Source organism: Festucalex cinctus, chromosome 11, assembly GCF_051991245.1.
Source record: "Festucalex cinctus isolate MCC-2025b chromosome 11, RoL_Fcin_1.0, whole genome shotgun sequence".
NCBI classification, from domain to species: domain Eukaryota; kingdom Metazoa; phylum Chordata; class Actinopteri; order Syngnathiformes; family Syngnathidae; genus Festucalex; species Festucalex cinctus.
The window spans coordinates 18,988,715-19,003,616 of NC_135421.1; the positions used below are offsets into that span (position 1 = coordinate 18,988,715).

The window sequence follows — 14,902 nt, forward strand, 5'->3', positions numbered from 1 at the left end:
TTCACTTTTCGCGGTCTCGCGGATTTTTTTTTTTAAGTGCAATTTTGCATATTTTTTTACAGTAATATACCCATTTTATAAAAATTTATGAAGGTTTGAACATTGTCAATGTTTGAACAAGAGAGAAATGTGAGAACATGTAAATGCCTCAATGAGAAAAGTGTATAAATTGTGCGGGCGGGGATTTTTTAGCCTTAAAACATTTATAAGAGTTGCTAACTACTTCGCGGATTTCATTTATTGCGGGTATTTTTTGGAACCTAACCCCAGCGGAAAACGAGGGAACATTGTACTGTTTTCTTAGTTTTGATACTGCTTAAATGACATGAAAGGAAAATACAAGAGTTGCAGAAGTTGTTTACACCTTAAAGTGTATAAAGTCTAATAGAAAGCAATAGAAATGTCAGAACGAAATATTTTCATGAAAATATGCGAAAAAAATAAACATGAAGCACTTATTTCAAAGTAAACTAATTTAAAGTGATAAAATTAAAGCATACGTAATAAGAATATTTAAATATAATGTGCAGTACTTAAGTGAGAATCTTTCTTTAGATTTACCGAATGAATTACATGGAAAAACTTTATGTGGTGAAAACAATGCCAGCGTTTATGGTAAATTAATGTTTTGAGTCATTTCCATTCTCTTCTTTGCTTTGGGGGGCAGCATGGTGTACTAGTGGTTGACAATTGTCTGCCACAGTTCTAATGTGCGTTTCTGAGGTTGAATCTCATTCCCAAAACAAGTATGTTGGCTTCATCGAGAATTCAAAATTGACCATAGTTGTCTATGTGCCTTGGAGTTTCCTGCAACTGACCCGCCACCCTGCGATCAAGTTATAATAAAAATAAATTAAATAATGGATGTGCCTCATGTTATTCCAGTTGTAGTCACAAATAAAATGCATTCTGAATGCAAACACTTGCACTGAAAGGCAGCTGCATGTATGAACCACTTCACTGTCAGTGACCCTCAAACTAAACTCTAGTATGTTAAAAAGTGAACAGATAACAGTATAATTTCTTTTATTCACCGTTTTTAATGTGAAAGGCAGACGAGACACAAACAATATTCACATTTATGAGTAGAATTCCCTCATCTGATTCACACTAATATTTGGACTGTCCAAGCTGGTTTAAAAAAAATGTCACAACCCTCATGATTTCTTATTAAAGACCATATTTGTGCATATATAAAACTGTTCCCTCTGAAAGTTGTAAATTAGCCCGTGCTTCCAGTATACAAGCAATACCAGCAGAAAGGATGACAGTACTGGTAATACAAGGGAGTGGGAAAAGTACAGTACAAATACTGGCAAAGTAGTGAGACTTACTGTTCCAAGAGTGTAAAAGCACCAGAAACAAAGAGACGCAGGAGACCAGCTTTCAAATATAAAATGTGCAACTACCACCTATGTAGAGTGTAGCAAGTTGGTGTGTATTTTCATCTGTGACTTGCTGGTACACACACACACAAAAAAAATCCTGGTCCAAATGTTTGTCTTGAGCTCCTATTGGTCGCCCATCCCCATCCTCAGCGTGTACGCCTCCCAGCCCGACTTCCTGTAAGCCTCTGCGGCGTCCAGCCTATCGGAGGCCTCCAGGATGCCGCGTCCAACGATGATGACATCCGACCTCTTGTTGGAGATGACCTCCTCCGGGGTGGTGTACTGCTGGCCCAAAAGGTCTCCTGTTTGTGGAGAGAAGAAAGATGAGTCCAAAAAAAATGTTTGAACCACAGCGCCACCTTTTGTTTACGTCCAGTTACTACATCGTCTCCAGTGAGTTTCATGTGTTTCATTTGAGATTTTGCTACAAAATGAAGCAGCCAGTACAGCCTGGAAATCTGAATTCACTGAACTCTCAACATAACAACACACATTAATATCCAACACATTGGCAACAAAAGTGAATACACCCCTAACTGAAAAAAAAAAAAAAAAAAAAAGACCCATGCCTGAAAGAAAACAATGTAAATACTGGCAACAAAAGTGAGTACTATGGAAGTAAATATGGTGCAAAAGTAACTTGTACAAAAAAAAAAAAATTGTACCTGTAGAAAAAAGTATAAATTTGTATCTGTAAAAGTCAGGATTTGTACCTGTAAAAAAAAAAAAAAAAAAAAAAAAAAAAAAAAAAAAAAGTGTACGGTTAAGAAAAAAAAGAAAAAAAAAAAAGAAAAGAAAACTGTACCTGTAAAAAAAATATATATTACCTGTAAAAAAGAAAAACTTGTGAAACACGTGACTGGACAGCAGCAGACTTCTTTTGACTACAAGTTGCCATTTCTACAGGTACAAATAATGACTTTTACAGATACAAATTTACACTTCTTTCAACAGGTACAAATTTTTTACAGGAACATTTTTTTACGTACAGATTTTATTTTATTTTTTAAATGTACAATTTTTTGTTACATACAATTTTTTAGTACACATTTTCTTTTTTACGGGTACACATTTTTTTACAGGTACAAATCACAACTTTTACAAATACAAATTTATACTTTTTCTACAGGTACAATTTTTTTTTTTACAAATCACTTTTGCGCCATATTTACCTCCATAGAGTACACCCCTATGTAAAAATGCACAATTTTTTTTTTATTTAGGACCCATGCCCAAAATTGATCAGTGTAAATGTAGGCCTACTAATCCTCCAAAAAAAAATGTTAAAAAAAAAATACCAGAACCAAAAATATCTAATGTAAATATTAGCAACAAAAGTGAGTAGACCCCAACATGAAAACACACCTCCAGCCTGCATCCGCACTCCAGGCGTCATGTGGAGGAACTCGGGCCTTTCTGTGATCTTCGAACCGCAGATGAAGCCGATGACAAAGTCGGAATGTTCCTCAGCCATTTTCACCTGAGAAGACGGACATTTGATCTACACTCGCACGGTCACTTAAAAAAAATAAAAAATACATCCGATGGAAATTTAACATACATTTACATTGTGTACAAAAAGTTTCGTCTGTGGGGTTCCTGCCCATCCATCAAGAGTAACGACATAATTAAAAAAAGAAAGTAAAGAGTTAAACAGTTTTTGGCACTTTTTTTTTTGTTTTGTTTTCTCCAATTCAATGGACATTGTGAAGCTCTTTCTGGTGTACATGCCTTAGCCACTAGGGGGCAGTATAAGAGACCTGGCATTCAAAACTCATCAGTAAGCCACAGTGACATTTATTCTTTACAGAGTATAAAGAATATATGCATGTGAGTATTATGTGTTATGTCTACATGTGTTGCTCCAGAAAGTGTCTGTTGATATGTAGGAAAAAAAAACAAAAAAAAAACGATGCTTACCGCAGCCTCGGTGTAGTGGCCAGTCGCCAGCGAGCCCTGCGAGCTCATCTGCGCGATGATCAGACAGCCTCGGCCCAGAGCCCGTCCGACAGACGCCAGGCCGCTCACAACGCCGGGACCGGGCACCACGTGAGCGTTCACTATGTGGGACCACGACGAGATCTGGTACAAACCACCTGCAGAACACAAAATAATTCGAAAGAGGAGTTAAAAAAATGTTTCTTGTCATATGATTAATCTTGGTGTCATTTTTGAAATCACAAAAACCTGTCACACCTTCATATTGATGCTTGACCGTGTTGCCAATGTCAGCGAACTTGCGATCCTCAAAGATGAGGAAGTTGTGCTTCTCAGCGACGGCCTGCAACTTCTGGCCGAAATCTTCAGTGTAGTCCTGCACCAATCACGCCACAAACAGCTCATTCATTTTTTTTGTACAAATTCCTCCTGGAAGTTTTGTCGACTACCTTCAAGATATCCACGTGGGTCTTCAATAAGCAAATTTTGGGACCCAGCGTGTCTGCAAGCTGGAGCAACTCCTCACTGCTCGTGACATCCGCCGACACGCACAGGTTGGACTGCTTCTCCGCCATGACGCTCAGCAGCTTGGAGGCCAGAGGGTGAACATCTGCGCACGCAACAAAAACAATCATTTCAACTTGTGGTAGGAACGGCCAATAGCGCAAAAAAATAAAATATAATAAATAATAATAATAAGCAATTTTTTTCATTGTTCATCTCAAATGTATTAAATGTTTTTAAACTGTCAGTTTTACAGCATCTGTACTGAAAACAAAAGAAACTAGCGAGTACTTCAACACTGTATCAACGTATGAAGTACTTTAAATGGAAAAATATGAACACAGAAAACTATTTTTAAAAAATGTACTCAATGATACATCAGATGTAGACAAATACATTGAAATATAAATATTAATAATAATAATAAAATAAATACATTAAATTAATAAAATAACACAATAGGGGGGGGGGGGGGTTGGGGACTACCGCTAGGATGGGCAACCGAAATGATGAAGGAATTTTTCAACAGCGCTACTGGTGGTGGCACATGCTTCTTAAACAGATGTATGCCAAAAATGCCATTTCAAATATGGATGAAATACATGCTGGCCTACGAAAATATATAGATATTTTTTGGAAGTCCCAAAAATCCTCCCAAAAACACAGATAAACCTCATCTATGAAAAACTGCGTTTGACACCCCGCCCCAAAAAAATATTATTATTATTATTATTACTATTGGAATATTGAAAAAATATTCCGCAAAACAGGTGATTTTGCGGGTGCCGAACCGCGACTACATTGGTTTACATTTCTCCCCCCAAAAAATTACCAACACTTCATTTTAAAGGGATAGTTGACTCATTGAGCCATTTTCAGCGGTAAAAAAAAAATATTTTGTCTATAAAGAATGTGATAACTTCATTATTTTTCATGGACAATAAATACCTTTAAAAAAAAACTCATTTCTACTTGCTGTCGACTGAAGATGACATCACCCGTGTTGTGGAAGTAGGTAACGAGCAATCATGGTTCAGTATACTGACCATACCCAGACAACAGGTGAGCCATGATTGGTCATTACCTATTTCCTCAGCCCAGGTGATGTCATCTTCAATCGATAGCTAGTGGAAAAATTAGGTTTTAAAGGTATTAATTGTACATGAAAAATAATGACGTTATCAAAATCATTCTGGACAAAATATTAACTTTTCACTGGTCAAAATGGCTCAATGAGTCAAGTATCCCTTAAAGGGGTGAAACTGGGGCGACTCAGAATGTGGGCGCAGGCTGCCCGTTACCCATCCCTGGCCACCAGTATTCGGGTGCAATGTCTAACTCTGACCAGCAGGGGACAGAAAACCAATCAATCTGGCGAGATTTGCCAACATTTGCCTCTGTATGGCAAAAAAAACTGCACATTTGAGAGTGGCCTTTTATTGTGGGCATAAAGCACACCTCTGCAATCAATTTGATGTCTAATCAGGATGAAAAAAATATATATTCTTTTTCACAAGGACAAAGTGAGTGGAGAGAAGAAGAAAGTGAGACTTTTGCGCTGCACTGTGTGTCCTACTTGGCAATTTGGCTCTGGCTTCGTAGCTCAGCTCTGAGTTCCGTTCCACACGTTGCTTCTTCCATGCCGGGGCATCGTTTCCGTTCTCCTCCTTGCGCCTGACAAACAGCGGAATACAAAACGCGTTTGCCGACGGACGGACAAGCGGGTAAGCGACGGTACCTGAAGGTGTTGTTGTCCAGGATGAACTTGCGTACGCTCTGGGCCGTGTGTGCATCGATGCGCCCGGAGGATTTGAGCACATCCAGCATTTTGAACATGGAGATGATGGGATGGAGCCTGATGCCTTTGGAAGCCAGCATGTCCACCGCGCCTTGCTCCCTGTCCATCAGCACGATGGCGTCTGTCACCTTTCACACACAGATTTCATCTAGTTGCATTTTTAAATAAGCAAGTATAGTAAACCTGTGTATGTTCGTTAATGGAGAATTTGCATATTCATAGGTTAATTTTTGGAAAGTAGCACCAGTTATTCACCGATATTCTCACCAAGTCGCCATTTCTATTCGCAAATATTTTTGCTTTGAATGAGTAGTTGTAGTCCTACTGCACCTTGAGTCCTTCTTTGTGCAGCACTTCAACCGTTTCTAAGATGCTACTGCCACTGGTCACCGTGTCTTCAATGATGAGACACGTATCTCCCTCTTTAAATGAGCCCTCCACCAGGCGCTTAGTTCCTGACACAGACAGATCGTTTGGACTTTGTTTCCAGATTATTATCCGATCAAATGTGAAAATTGTGCCTACCATAGTCCTTGGCCTCTTTGCGCCTTATGAGCATTGGCAGCTCATGTGTAGAGCAGATAATGGTGGCCATGGGCAAGGCCGTGTACGGGACACCACACACAGAGTCAAACTGGAGACTCTCATCTTGAGCTCTCTGGTACATAAGCTGTGACACCTGAAAATGGAAAGATATATGACATCCAGTCATAATACTGGATTCAAATTTTCCTTAGAGAATGTAATATGTATGGCTAAGCATGCCTGCTTGCAGATTGCAAATAAGTGAATGTTTATTATTACAAATACCGCAAAACATACCAATTTAAAATCACTATCATCGTCACAAAATAGACATGGATGGTTTGCGAAGAACTTTTAGTGATTTTTCTTAATATTATTAAGTGGTCTAGTGGTTTGTCTTTAACCTCTGTGTACTTTGACCCAAGAAAGCGAGAGACGTTAGTTAAACAGCACATACCAAAATTACTAAAGAATTTAACGTAGAAAACCGATAACTGGACAAAATAACGACGAGACTTCCGGACAATCAGAGGAAATATAAAAGACACAAGTGTTGTATCAACAGTCAAAGTTGAAGCACGCCTGGGGTGCCACACGTGTTTTTTACCTGGTTCATGAGAGCAGGATGGGACACGAGCACCCTCAGGTCGATGTAAATGGGCGTCATCAAGCCACTCTTGAGCTTATACTCGCCAAACTTCACAGCGTTCACATCTTGCAGCTTCAGGATAAACGCGTCCATGCAAATGTTGGCCATGTTTGCGTCTCCGTTGAGTTGAGCTGAGCTGCTACGGCTAACTTCAGAGTGACGTGTGCACTACTTCCGCCAAGCTCGTGCACGGAAGCCGACTGCTTCCGCTTCCACTCCTTCAACGTAATAGTATAACGCTCAAGTAAGTTTTAACAAGCTAATTTATTTTTTAAATGTGGGATGTAGAGGGAGAAAAAAAAACGATGTAGTTTGTTATTACTGCTCTTATTAGTGTTGTACTATTCTATTCAGAGACGACAAACACAGCACACCATACGTAAGTCGTAGTACTAAGACTGACCAGTGAGAGGCAGCATGGTGCCACGAGGCATCCACATAATGCCTGACCTAACCTATTGTGTATGTGGGTGTAAAGTCCTGATTATTACAGGTATAATTGAGTGTACATTATTAGATCTAGGTAAAGTCTCATGATGAACCCATTCCCAAGAAGACATCCTACTAAGAAGTCTACATCACACAAAAAATATTGCAGTTTACAGCAAGGCCATATATCAAATTTGTAAATGTAATGAATGTCATGTGGCTATATTGCACAGTCAAAGTTTCAGACTTTTCACGTCCATTTACCTACTGGACTCTATTCTATTGGGTTCCATGAGTGCCAAAAATATGTCTTATGCCTATGAGCGTTTGACCTGACATATGTATGTTAAAGAAAAACAAAAATGAGCATTTTCTTGTTTTTAATTTTACAGTATTTAAGTAACCTGGCAAATAGCCAGATGGATAGTCTCTGGAGTTTGTGAACTCAAAAATACTTCGAGAATTCATTTTGCGAGAGTAAGGTTAGTATTTAATTGTATACAGCAACGATTCCTAATTATGTTTTTTTTTCTCAAGTTGGAGGTCTTGAATTTTTACTTTTATGTGACTATGTAGAAGAGAGTTGAAATCAGCTGTCTATAGAAATGTTTAAACAGACTGGACACAAGGACCGTTCACCGTTCGATAAACACAAGCACATGTCACGTCACACGGCCATAGACATAAGACATAGGCGCAAAAACATATTTTTGGTACACATACTATTCATTTCCAATGGAATAACAAGAAAAACAGCGCAAAGTTGTATTTGTCAGTTTATTAAAAAGATCCACAGTAGTTCAGTTTGGCACCAACCATTAAAAAAAAAAAAAAAATAGTGTACAACCCTGAAATAGCATTGAACAAAATGCCTAAATAAAAAGGGATAAATAAAAGAAAAAAAATTAGAAAATCAAACAATTCAGAAATGAAAATACATCTCACCTCAAAACAATGGCGACATTTTCAAATGACAGATTAAACATTTTCCTTTTTGGTCAGTCAACTTTGGCTTTGCACTCAACATTACACAGGGAGGAAATTGTGCTGAAGACTAGCAAGGTGGTGGCTGGCTTTGACTAGCATCTCACAAGTAGCAGTGCTTCTCTTTAGGAAAGCATTCTTGAATATTTACCACAGTTATTAGACATTTTGATCCTCTTCAATGCAAAACAAACGTAAAGTTTTGGAATACACTCTGAGGCGAACTTAACATAACAACAATTGTGACATACCCTTTACAACTTATTGGAACATTTTGTGACTTAAGATTTAAAAAAAAATTAAAGTAAAAAAAGACCAGGTGCAACGGTACTGCATCATGTGTTCATGTCTATGTACATCATATTTGAATGCACTGAATGCACATATGTGCTCTGGCAGTTTTGCATCTAAAAGGATTCCAATGCAAAAAATGTCTTCTTTGACCGAAGAACGAGCACAACAATGTGGTCTGAATTTTTTTTTTAAAAGGCACAGAGGTTTGGTGGGAAAGAGTCATAAGGCACATATGTGATAAAAATGTCTTTGAGTGACAAGAGGATGTGTCCTTCTTGAAGTGGTAGCGATGCAGTAAAGCCATCTGATTTCTTCATGTTCCTATTCTCTACTTTGAGGGGCTTTGAGCATCTGCAAGCAGTTCGGGACTCAAACATTCAATTGGACACTGGATGTTCTGCAACGGGAAGAGAAAAGAGGGTGAAATATACGTTCATCTTACATAAAGAAAAATGAATGTCGCAAAAAAGTAACATTACTGAAACAATGTGAATGGTTGCTATTTGGAACAGTTCATAATTCCCTCCACCTCATCTAAGCCTGAAGGGTTTGTGTTCACATTGACTGCTATTTTGAACAACAACAATTCAGTTAAGGCCACAGTTCCAAAAGAAAAGAAAAAAACAAAAAAACAAAAAAAAACAGCACAAATGATGACCATGAAACTATAACTAAAGTCTAATGTTATCCTCCAAGAATCAGTAAGTGGCATGCCTAATGAAAAAAAAAAAAAAAAAAAAAAAAAAAAAAAAAAAAAAAAAAAAAAAAAAAAAAAAAGTAAAAAGTAGGGGTGTCAGGCAATTAAAAATTAAATCAATTAAATTAAATTAAAATTAAAAAAATTAAATTAAAATTAAAAAAATTACATTAAAATTAAATTAAAAATTTGACTGAATTAATTGCATGACTTCAATAGCTAACTCATAATTAATCGCAAATTTTATATCTGTTCTAAATGTACAAACAATACAAAAAATGTACAAAGTTTTTATACTCATGACAACATAAAAGTGGAAAAAAATTTAAACTAAGAGAAATATGGCTGCATCTTTTTATCATTGATACAGTAATTTCATAATAATTCATAAAACTGAGTTAAAATTAGAAAGATGCACTGTACTGTAAACGAGTGTGATATTGATTTGTGTTGAGGTCATTTTTCTGCCAGTAGATGGCATAATTGCATTTGTAAGACGTCGTACTCAGTCGGCTCAGTGCATTATTCTTTTCATATTAGAAGCTATCTAATGAAGTAACTTGTGAAATTCTGCACATTTTTAAAATTGTAAAATACATCTTGACCCACAAATATATGCATTATTATTACTGCTAAATTTTGACGTGGACGTGTCTCCTGCAACTGGAATTCCCCCAGTACAGATTCCAATTAAGGGGCGGTCATTAATTGTGCATTAAAAAAAAAAAAAATTGTGGTGTTACAGGAACTTTAAATTAACTTAAAATTAACGCACTAATTTTGACACACCTAGTAAAAAAACTAACATAGCACTCGAAAATAAATATAAAAATAAATATTGTGATTTAAAAAAAAAATGGCACAAGGAATGGTTGTAATGATGATCTTATTTTCATACTGACCAGTTTGCGTCGAGCATTTTCCCTGTAGCGATCGAAGACGTCGGTGTGGACGGGCTGAAGCAGGTCACCCTCCATGTGGGTCTGCCCACCGGGCCTTCTGCAGTTTTCGCAACGCCAGCCCTGAGATTGGTAACGTGAATCAGTTCCACAATCACGCAAGCCGGAGTCTTCAGTTTCCACATATATGCACAAGCATACGTAATTATGCTTGGAAAACCCACCTGTTGTCCGCCGTAGCAGGTGCAGGTGCAAATGGCTCCCAGGTATTCTTTCTGCCACTGGTTTCCAACGCGGTACATTTTGCCGTCGTCGTAACACGTGGAATCGTCTGTTTGGGAAAATGTGTTGACCAAACATGCGAAGAAAACGCAATGTAACGCGGGTACAAATGAGCAACTCACGTGGTTCACATTTAAATTCTCCTTTGCCGTTGCCCAGGCAGGTGCAGCTCATCATGTGACCGTTCTCGGCGTGGCGATCCCACTTCTCGCCGATGCGGTAGTTGTTGCCACTGTCGTGGCACCACTCTGACGGAGAGAGAGGTTACGGGAAAGATGGCGCCAGAGAATTAATAAATCAAGTGTGAGGGACAGAGATGGAGTCGTTTCACATGTTTATAAATATGGGGAGATGAAAAGTACAAACATAAATATTCATTGCGGGGAATACAGTGACATGTTTTTCTGGTTCCGGCTAGTTTGCAGATGAATGATGAGCTCAGTTTTTGATATTGTCATGCGAGCGGTTTAGACAATACAAACAACTGAAGTGAGCTTGTGGCTGGGGTTGCCTAGCTTTGCTTTCTGCTCTCTTTCATAAAAATGGCATTTTTACACACAGAGCAGAAACAACATGGGCAGACAGACGCAACTGTGAGAATTCTTGAATTCAGTGGTGGCTAGCTAGCTAGCTAGCTAGAATGGTGCACACACCAAAATTCACCATTACTTGAATTGGATCAACAACTTGCTGTACATAATGCACATAAAAGGTATCCAATATATGAATTCACTTGTCAATATTGTCCATACTGCCCATGTTGAGAGCTCAAAACTGCGGCACATAGAATTGTACAATTTTATGGCTTCATTAAAAAGGAAGTCAGCCCCCCCAAAAAAATTCTTGACAATAATACGCTCTTTGCAGTCCCACTAGTATAAATATTGTGTTAGTAGAATATGAGTTGAGCAGCAAAATTCAGCAGTTTTTATCAACATCATTTTGCTACTCGCTGCCAAGTGAAAATGATATCAGTTACTCACATCTCAGGTAACAGCCAATCACAGCTCAGCTTTAGAAAACAGGTGAGCTGTGATTGGTCGTTGCCTGCGCAACTGTGATATCATCTTTGGCAAAATGGCCGCCCCCTGAGATGAATAAAAAATAATTTTGCTTCATAACTCATATTCCACAAATGTAATTTTAATCAGAATGTCATGTTTAGACTCGTGAGGTCACATATAGCATATTATTGTCAAGAAATGTTTTAGGTTGAGTTCCCCACATAGCTTTTTAGGAATTTATAATACATAGGAGCAACAGTCTCTCTTTGGTGAAGATTTTTTTTAGGAGTCTGACAAGGATAACCTTTGAATGTGGTACTCCAAAAACAAAAAAACAAAAAAAACAAAAAAAAACTATTGTGCTTTCAATAACTCGAGTCCTTTTTATAAATTCCTCATTGGTTAACCCACATAGAATGTTCTCATTCCATGGAGTGCTGCCTGCTAGCAAAGCATGCCGGGATGGGTGTTAATAAGCCACTCACTGGATGAATCACACCTAAAATGGCCGCTGCCCAGACCCAGACAGCGGCACCACAGCTTGAAGCCCGTCTCGGACATGCGCTCCCATTCCGAGCCCACCTCGTGGTACGTGTGCGTGAAAGTGTCATAGCACACGTCGCGGTTGGTGGAAAAGGGGATGTCTCCTGGAACTAAGAAGAAAAAAAGAAAACACAAGCGTGATTTTCATATTGCTATCATTCACTTACATATTTTTGGGCTGTCGTGCCATACCTGCATTGCCGACGGTTACAACTTCCTCCAGAACCTTCTCTTTAGCTCCGCCCCTCATGGCCTCTACAATCACATTATAGGAGGCTCCGGATGTCAGTCCAATCAGAGTGGCACTGTTTGCGGTTCCAGGAAGACGCATCTATGGGGAAGATGCGATCACTCACGATTGGCATCACTGCCTTTTCCGAATGTTTCTAAACAACAGGCATCTGCGTTACCTGAAATCCTCTTTCCTCCATGTGTGTAATGGGATTGCATGACACCTCGTACTCGGAAGTGAGCGGGATGGGCTGCCAAGAGATGGTCGTGATGGTCTGCGCTTCTTGGGGCAACTCCGTCTCGTTGTCAGGGAAACCAAAGGCAAGACCCGGCAGAGGTGTTTCGCTCACCTGTCCAAAGAAAGGCACATCAAACACACCAGGTGAGGTCAAGATGGAATAATTGAATGTGGTTGTTTTGTTGGCAAATAACACACCTTAACCAAAGGCACTCGGTTTCCATCAGGGCCTGCCACGGGGATGTAGACGAGAGGTTCTCTGAGAATTGGTCTCTGGCCTTCTTTGGGTCCACCATGGGGGTTGTGGAGTCCATTGTTAGGACCCAGGCTCTGATATTCGGTGTAGATGTGCTGCCCCTGCTGTCCCAGTCGGCTCTGGCCACTTGTACCAGCCAAGTGGACATGGTTGGAGTCAAAGCTAAAATGCATTTAAAAAAAAAAAAAAAAAGTTTAAGAGAGAGATAGAAGCAGTATATCTTTTTGACAGTATGTAAGTGATTCTCCGAATTCTTACATCTTGTCATTGAAGGACTCGGGAACGTCCAAGATGTCAGTGGTGGGTCGGTGAGAAACAGGAAGCTGAGGCAGCTCGGGGACCAGGAGAGAATGAGTAAGAGCTGGCTCTGCTTGAACATAATAAAAAAAAAAGGAAAGTCAACAGAGCAAATAAAAAAATGTACATCGCATCCAACTCAATTTTATTGCAGGCAGGGGTTTTTGCACAGTGGTCCTATTCAAACAACAGGAAAGCCAACAATTAAAGGGGAAGCAGACATTTTTTGAAAATAATGTTATATGTGACCTCACTAGTCTAAACATGACATTCTGATGAATAATTACATTTGTGCAATGTGAATTATGAAGCAAATCCAGCTGTTTTTGTCCATCTCAGGGGGCGGCCATTTTGCCACTTGCTGTGGACTTAAGATGACATCACAGTTGCACAGGCAACGACCACTGATGTCATTTTCACTCGACAGCAAGTGGCAAAATGGCCGCCCCCTGAGATGGATAAAAATGGCTTGATTTTTCTGCTTAACTCATATTCCCCTCATGCAATATTAACCAGACTATCATATTTAGACTTGTGGGGCTGTATCGAACATATTATTGTCAATATTTTTTGTTATTTTTTTTTTTGGGGGGGGGGGGCGCGACTTCCCCTTTTTAAGTATGAAATCATCCCAATATAATGGAGAGTATTTGACATTTATGTACTCTTTACTCCTAGCTTGCCACCAATGTGCCAACTTCTTTCGACACAGAAGTGCAACTGCAGTGAGGAAAAATGAAGCCCTTGAGGTAAAAATTTTGCTTAGAATTTTTTGGTAATTGAACTTTTCATGTTATTTGATTTATCATGGCGGCACGGTGGAAGACTGGTTAGCACGTCCACCTCCCAGTTCTGAGGACTCGGGTTCGAGTCCAGGCTCCGGCCATCCTGGATGGAGTTTGCATGTTCTCCCTGTGCCCGCGTGGGTCTTCTCCGGGTACTCCGGTCTCCTCCCACATTCCAAAGACATGCATGGCGGGTTAATTGGGTGCTCCGAATTGTCCCTAGGTGTGCTTGTGAGTGTGGATGGTTGTTCGTCTCTGTGTGCCCTGCGATTGGTTGGCAACCAGTTCAGGGTGTACCCCACCTACTACCCAAAGCCAGCTGAGATAGGCTACAGCACCCCCGCAACCCGTGTGAGGAATAAGCGGTCAAGAAAATGGATGGATGGATGGATGGATGGATGATTTATCATTTCACAGCTCCACTTAGAAATTTGCACGCATAATTGCACAATTGCTTAGTATACTTACGCGTTCTGGCTTTGCCCGTGAGAGGTATGCTTCTCAAAGTATTTTGCAGGGCAACAATCTTAATGACATATTCCGTTCCTGGCTTCAGACCTGTGAGCAGACATTAAATATAACAGTTGCAATGTACAACAACATAACTGTTGCATCATTTTTCAATGTGTTCATTTGTGTGAGTTGGAATCACTCTCCCCACCCACCGGTGATGATGGCGTAGGTGTGGCTGGCGTGAGGTCTGGGGATGACTTCTTGAGGCAAACCTCCGGCCTGCTCGTAGGTGACATAATAGCCGGTAACGCCCGGGCTGCGGGATCGCTCCCATGAAAAGGAGATGCTGGTGGGGTTGAGGGAAGTAAACTGGATATTGGTGGGAGGGCTGACCACCGGTTTGGCTAAAGAAGATAATAACAATTAGAAATTCATCAGTCAGCAGTATAATGCCTTCTTATGTGTGTTCCACTATTACATCGTATTTGGGTTCAAGTCAAATACTGTTGTTGACTGAAGTTACAGAATAATGAATGATGCTTACCTGTGGAGGCGGTGAGTGTAAGAGGTGCACTGCGGCCATTTCCTTTCAGTGTATAGATGTTGATCTTATAATTGGTACCAGGCTCCAGCCCTGTCATGTATAGAAGGGCAAAGTCGCATGAAGAACGAATATTTGTATTTTTAACAGTGCTGCTATGGATCAGA

The 14,902-nt window shown here is 39.7% G+C and overlaps 2 protein-coding genes across 3 annotated transcripts in view; both read right to left on the minus strand.

Annotated features, from left to right (window-relative positions):
• Window positions 1-1,009: 1,009 nt before the first annotated feature.
• On the minus strand, window positions 1,010-7,012 carry umps (uridine monophosphate synthetase). Its single transcript, XM_077536650.1, has 10 exons — window positions 6,761-7,012; window positions 6,154-6,307; window positions 5,959-6,083; window positions 5,569-5,756; window positions 5,407-5,504; window positions 3,776-3,936; window positions 3,585-3,702; window positions 3,309-3,484; window positions 2,754-2,868; window positions 1,010-1,690 (listed from the first exon to the last, which is right to left on the minus strand). Exons 1-10 carry the CDS (start codon window positions 6,908-6,910, stop codon window positions 1,512-1,514), a joined length of 1,464 nt encoding a protein of 487 aa, XP_077392776.1. The 5' UTR covers window positions 6,911-7,012; the 3' UTR covers window positions 1,010-1,511.
• A 982-nt stretch (window positions 7,013-7,994) lies between these two features.
• Window positions 7,995-14,902, minus strand: part of fn1a (fibronectin 1a) — a 33,996-nt gene continuing 27,088 nt past the window's right edge. Inside the window, exons 38-49 of one of the 2 annotated variants that reach the window (XM_077537335.1) lie at window positions 14,739-14,828; window positions 14,407-14,598; window positions 14,210-14,299; window positions 12,918-13,026; window positions 12,602-12,821; window positions 12,345-12,515; window positions 12,127-12,265; window positions 11,877-12,044; window positions 10,510-10,635; window positions 10,330-10,436; window positions 10,109-10,228; window positions 7,995-8,906 (exon numbers count right to left, since the gene is read on the minus strand). In XM_077537335.1, the coding sequence (XP_077393461.1) occupies window positions 8,838-8,906; window positions 10,109-10,228; window positions 10,330-10,436; window positions 10,510-10,635; window positions 11,877-12,044; window positions 12,127-12,265; window positions 12,345-12,515; window positions 12,602-12,821; window positions 12,918-13,026; window positions 14,210-14,299; window positions 14,407-14,598; window positions 14,739-14,828 (1,601 nt within the window). In that variant the 3' untranslated portion in view covers window positions 7,995-8,837. Of the gene's footprint in view, window positions 8,907-10,108; window positions 10,229-10,329; window positions 10,437-10,509; window positions 10,636-11,876; window positions 12,045-12,126; window positions 12,266-12,344; window positions 12,516-12,601; window positions 12,822-12,917; window positions 13,030-14,209; window positions 14,300-14,406; window positions 14,599-14,738; window positions 14,829-14,902 lie in introns of both variants that reach the window. The other variant, XM_077537334.1, reaches the window with a different exon arrangement.

Excerpts from the sequence above, each read along its gene's own strand:
- umps (XM_077536650.1), bottom strand. The coding sequence starts at position 6,910 with ATGGCCAACATTTGCATGGACGCGTTTATCCTGAAGCTGCAAGATGTG. Across the intron at positions 3,937-5,406 it reads AGCCAGAGCCAAATTGCCAA|ATGTTCACCCTCTGGCCTCC; the intron begins GTAGGACACACA and ends TTGCGTGCGCAG. Across the intron at positions 3,703-3,775 it reads CCCACGTGGATATCTTGAAG|GACTACACTGAAGATTTCGG; the intron begins GTAGTCGACAAA and ends TGATTGGTGCAG.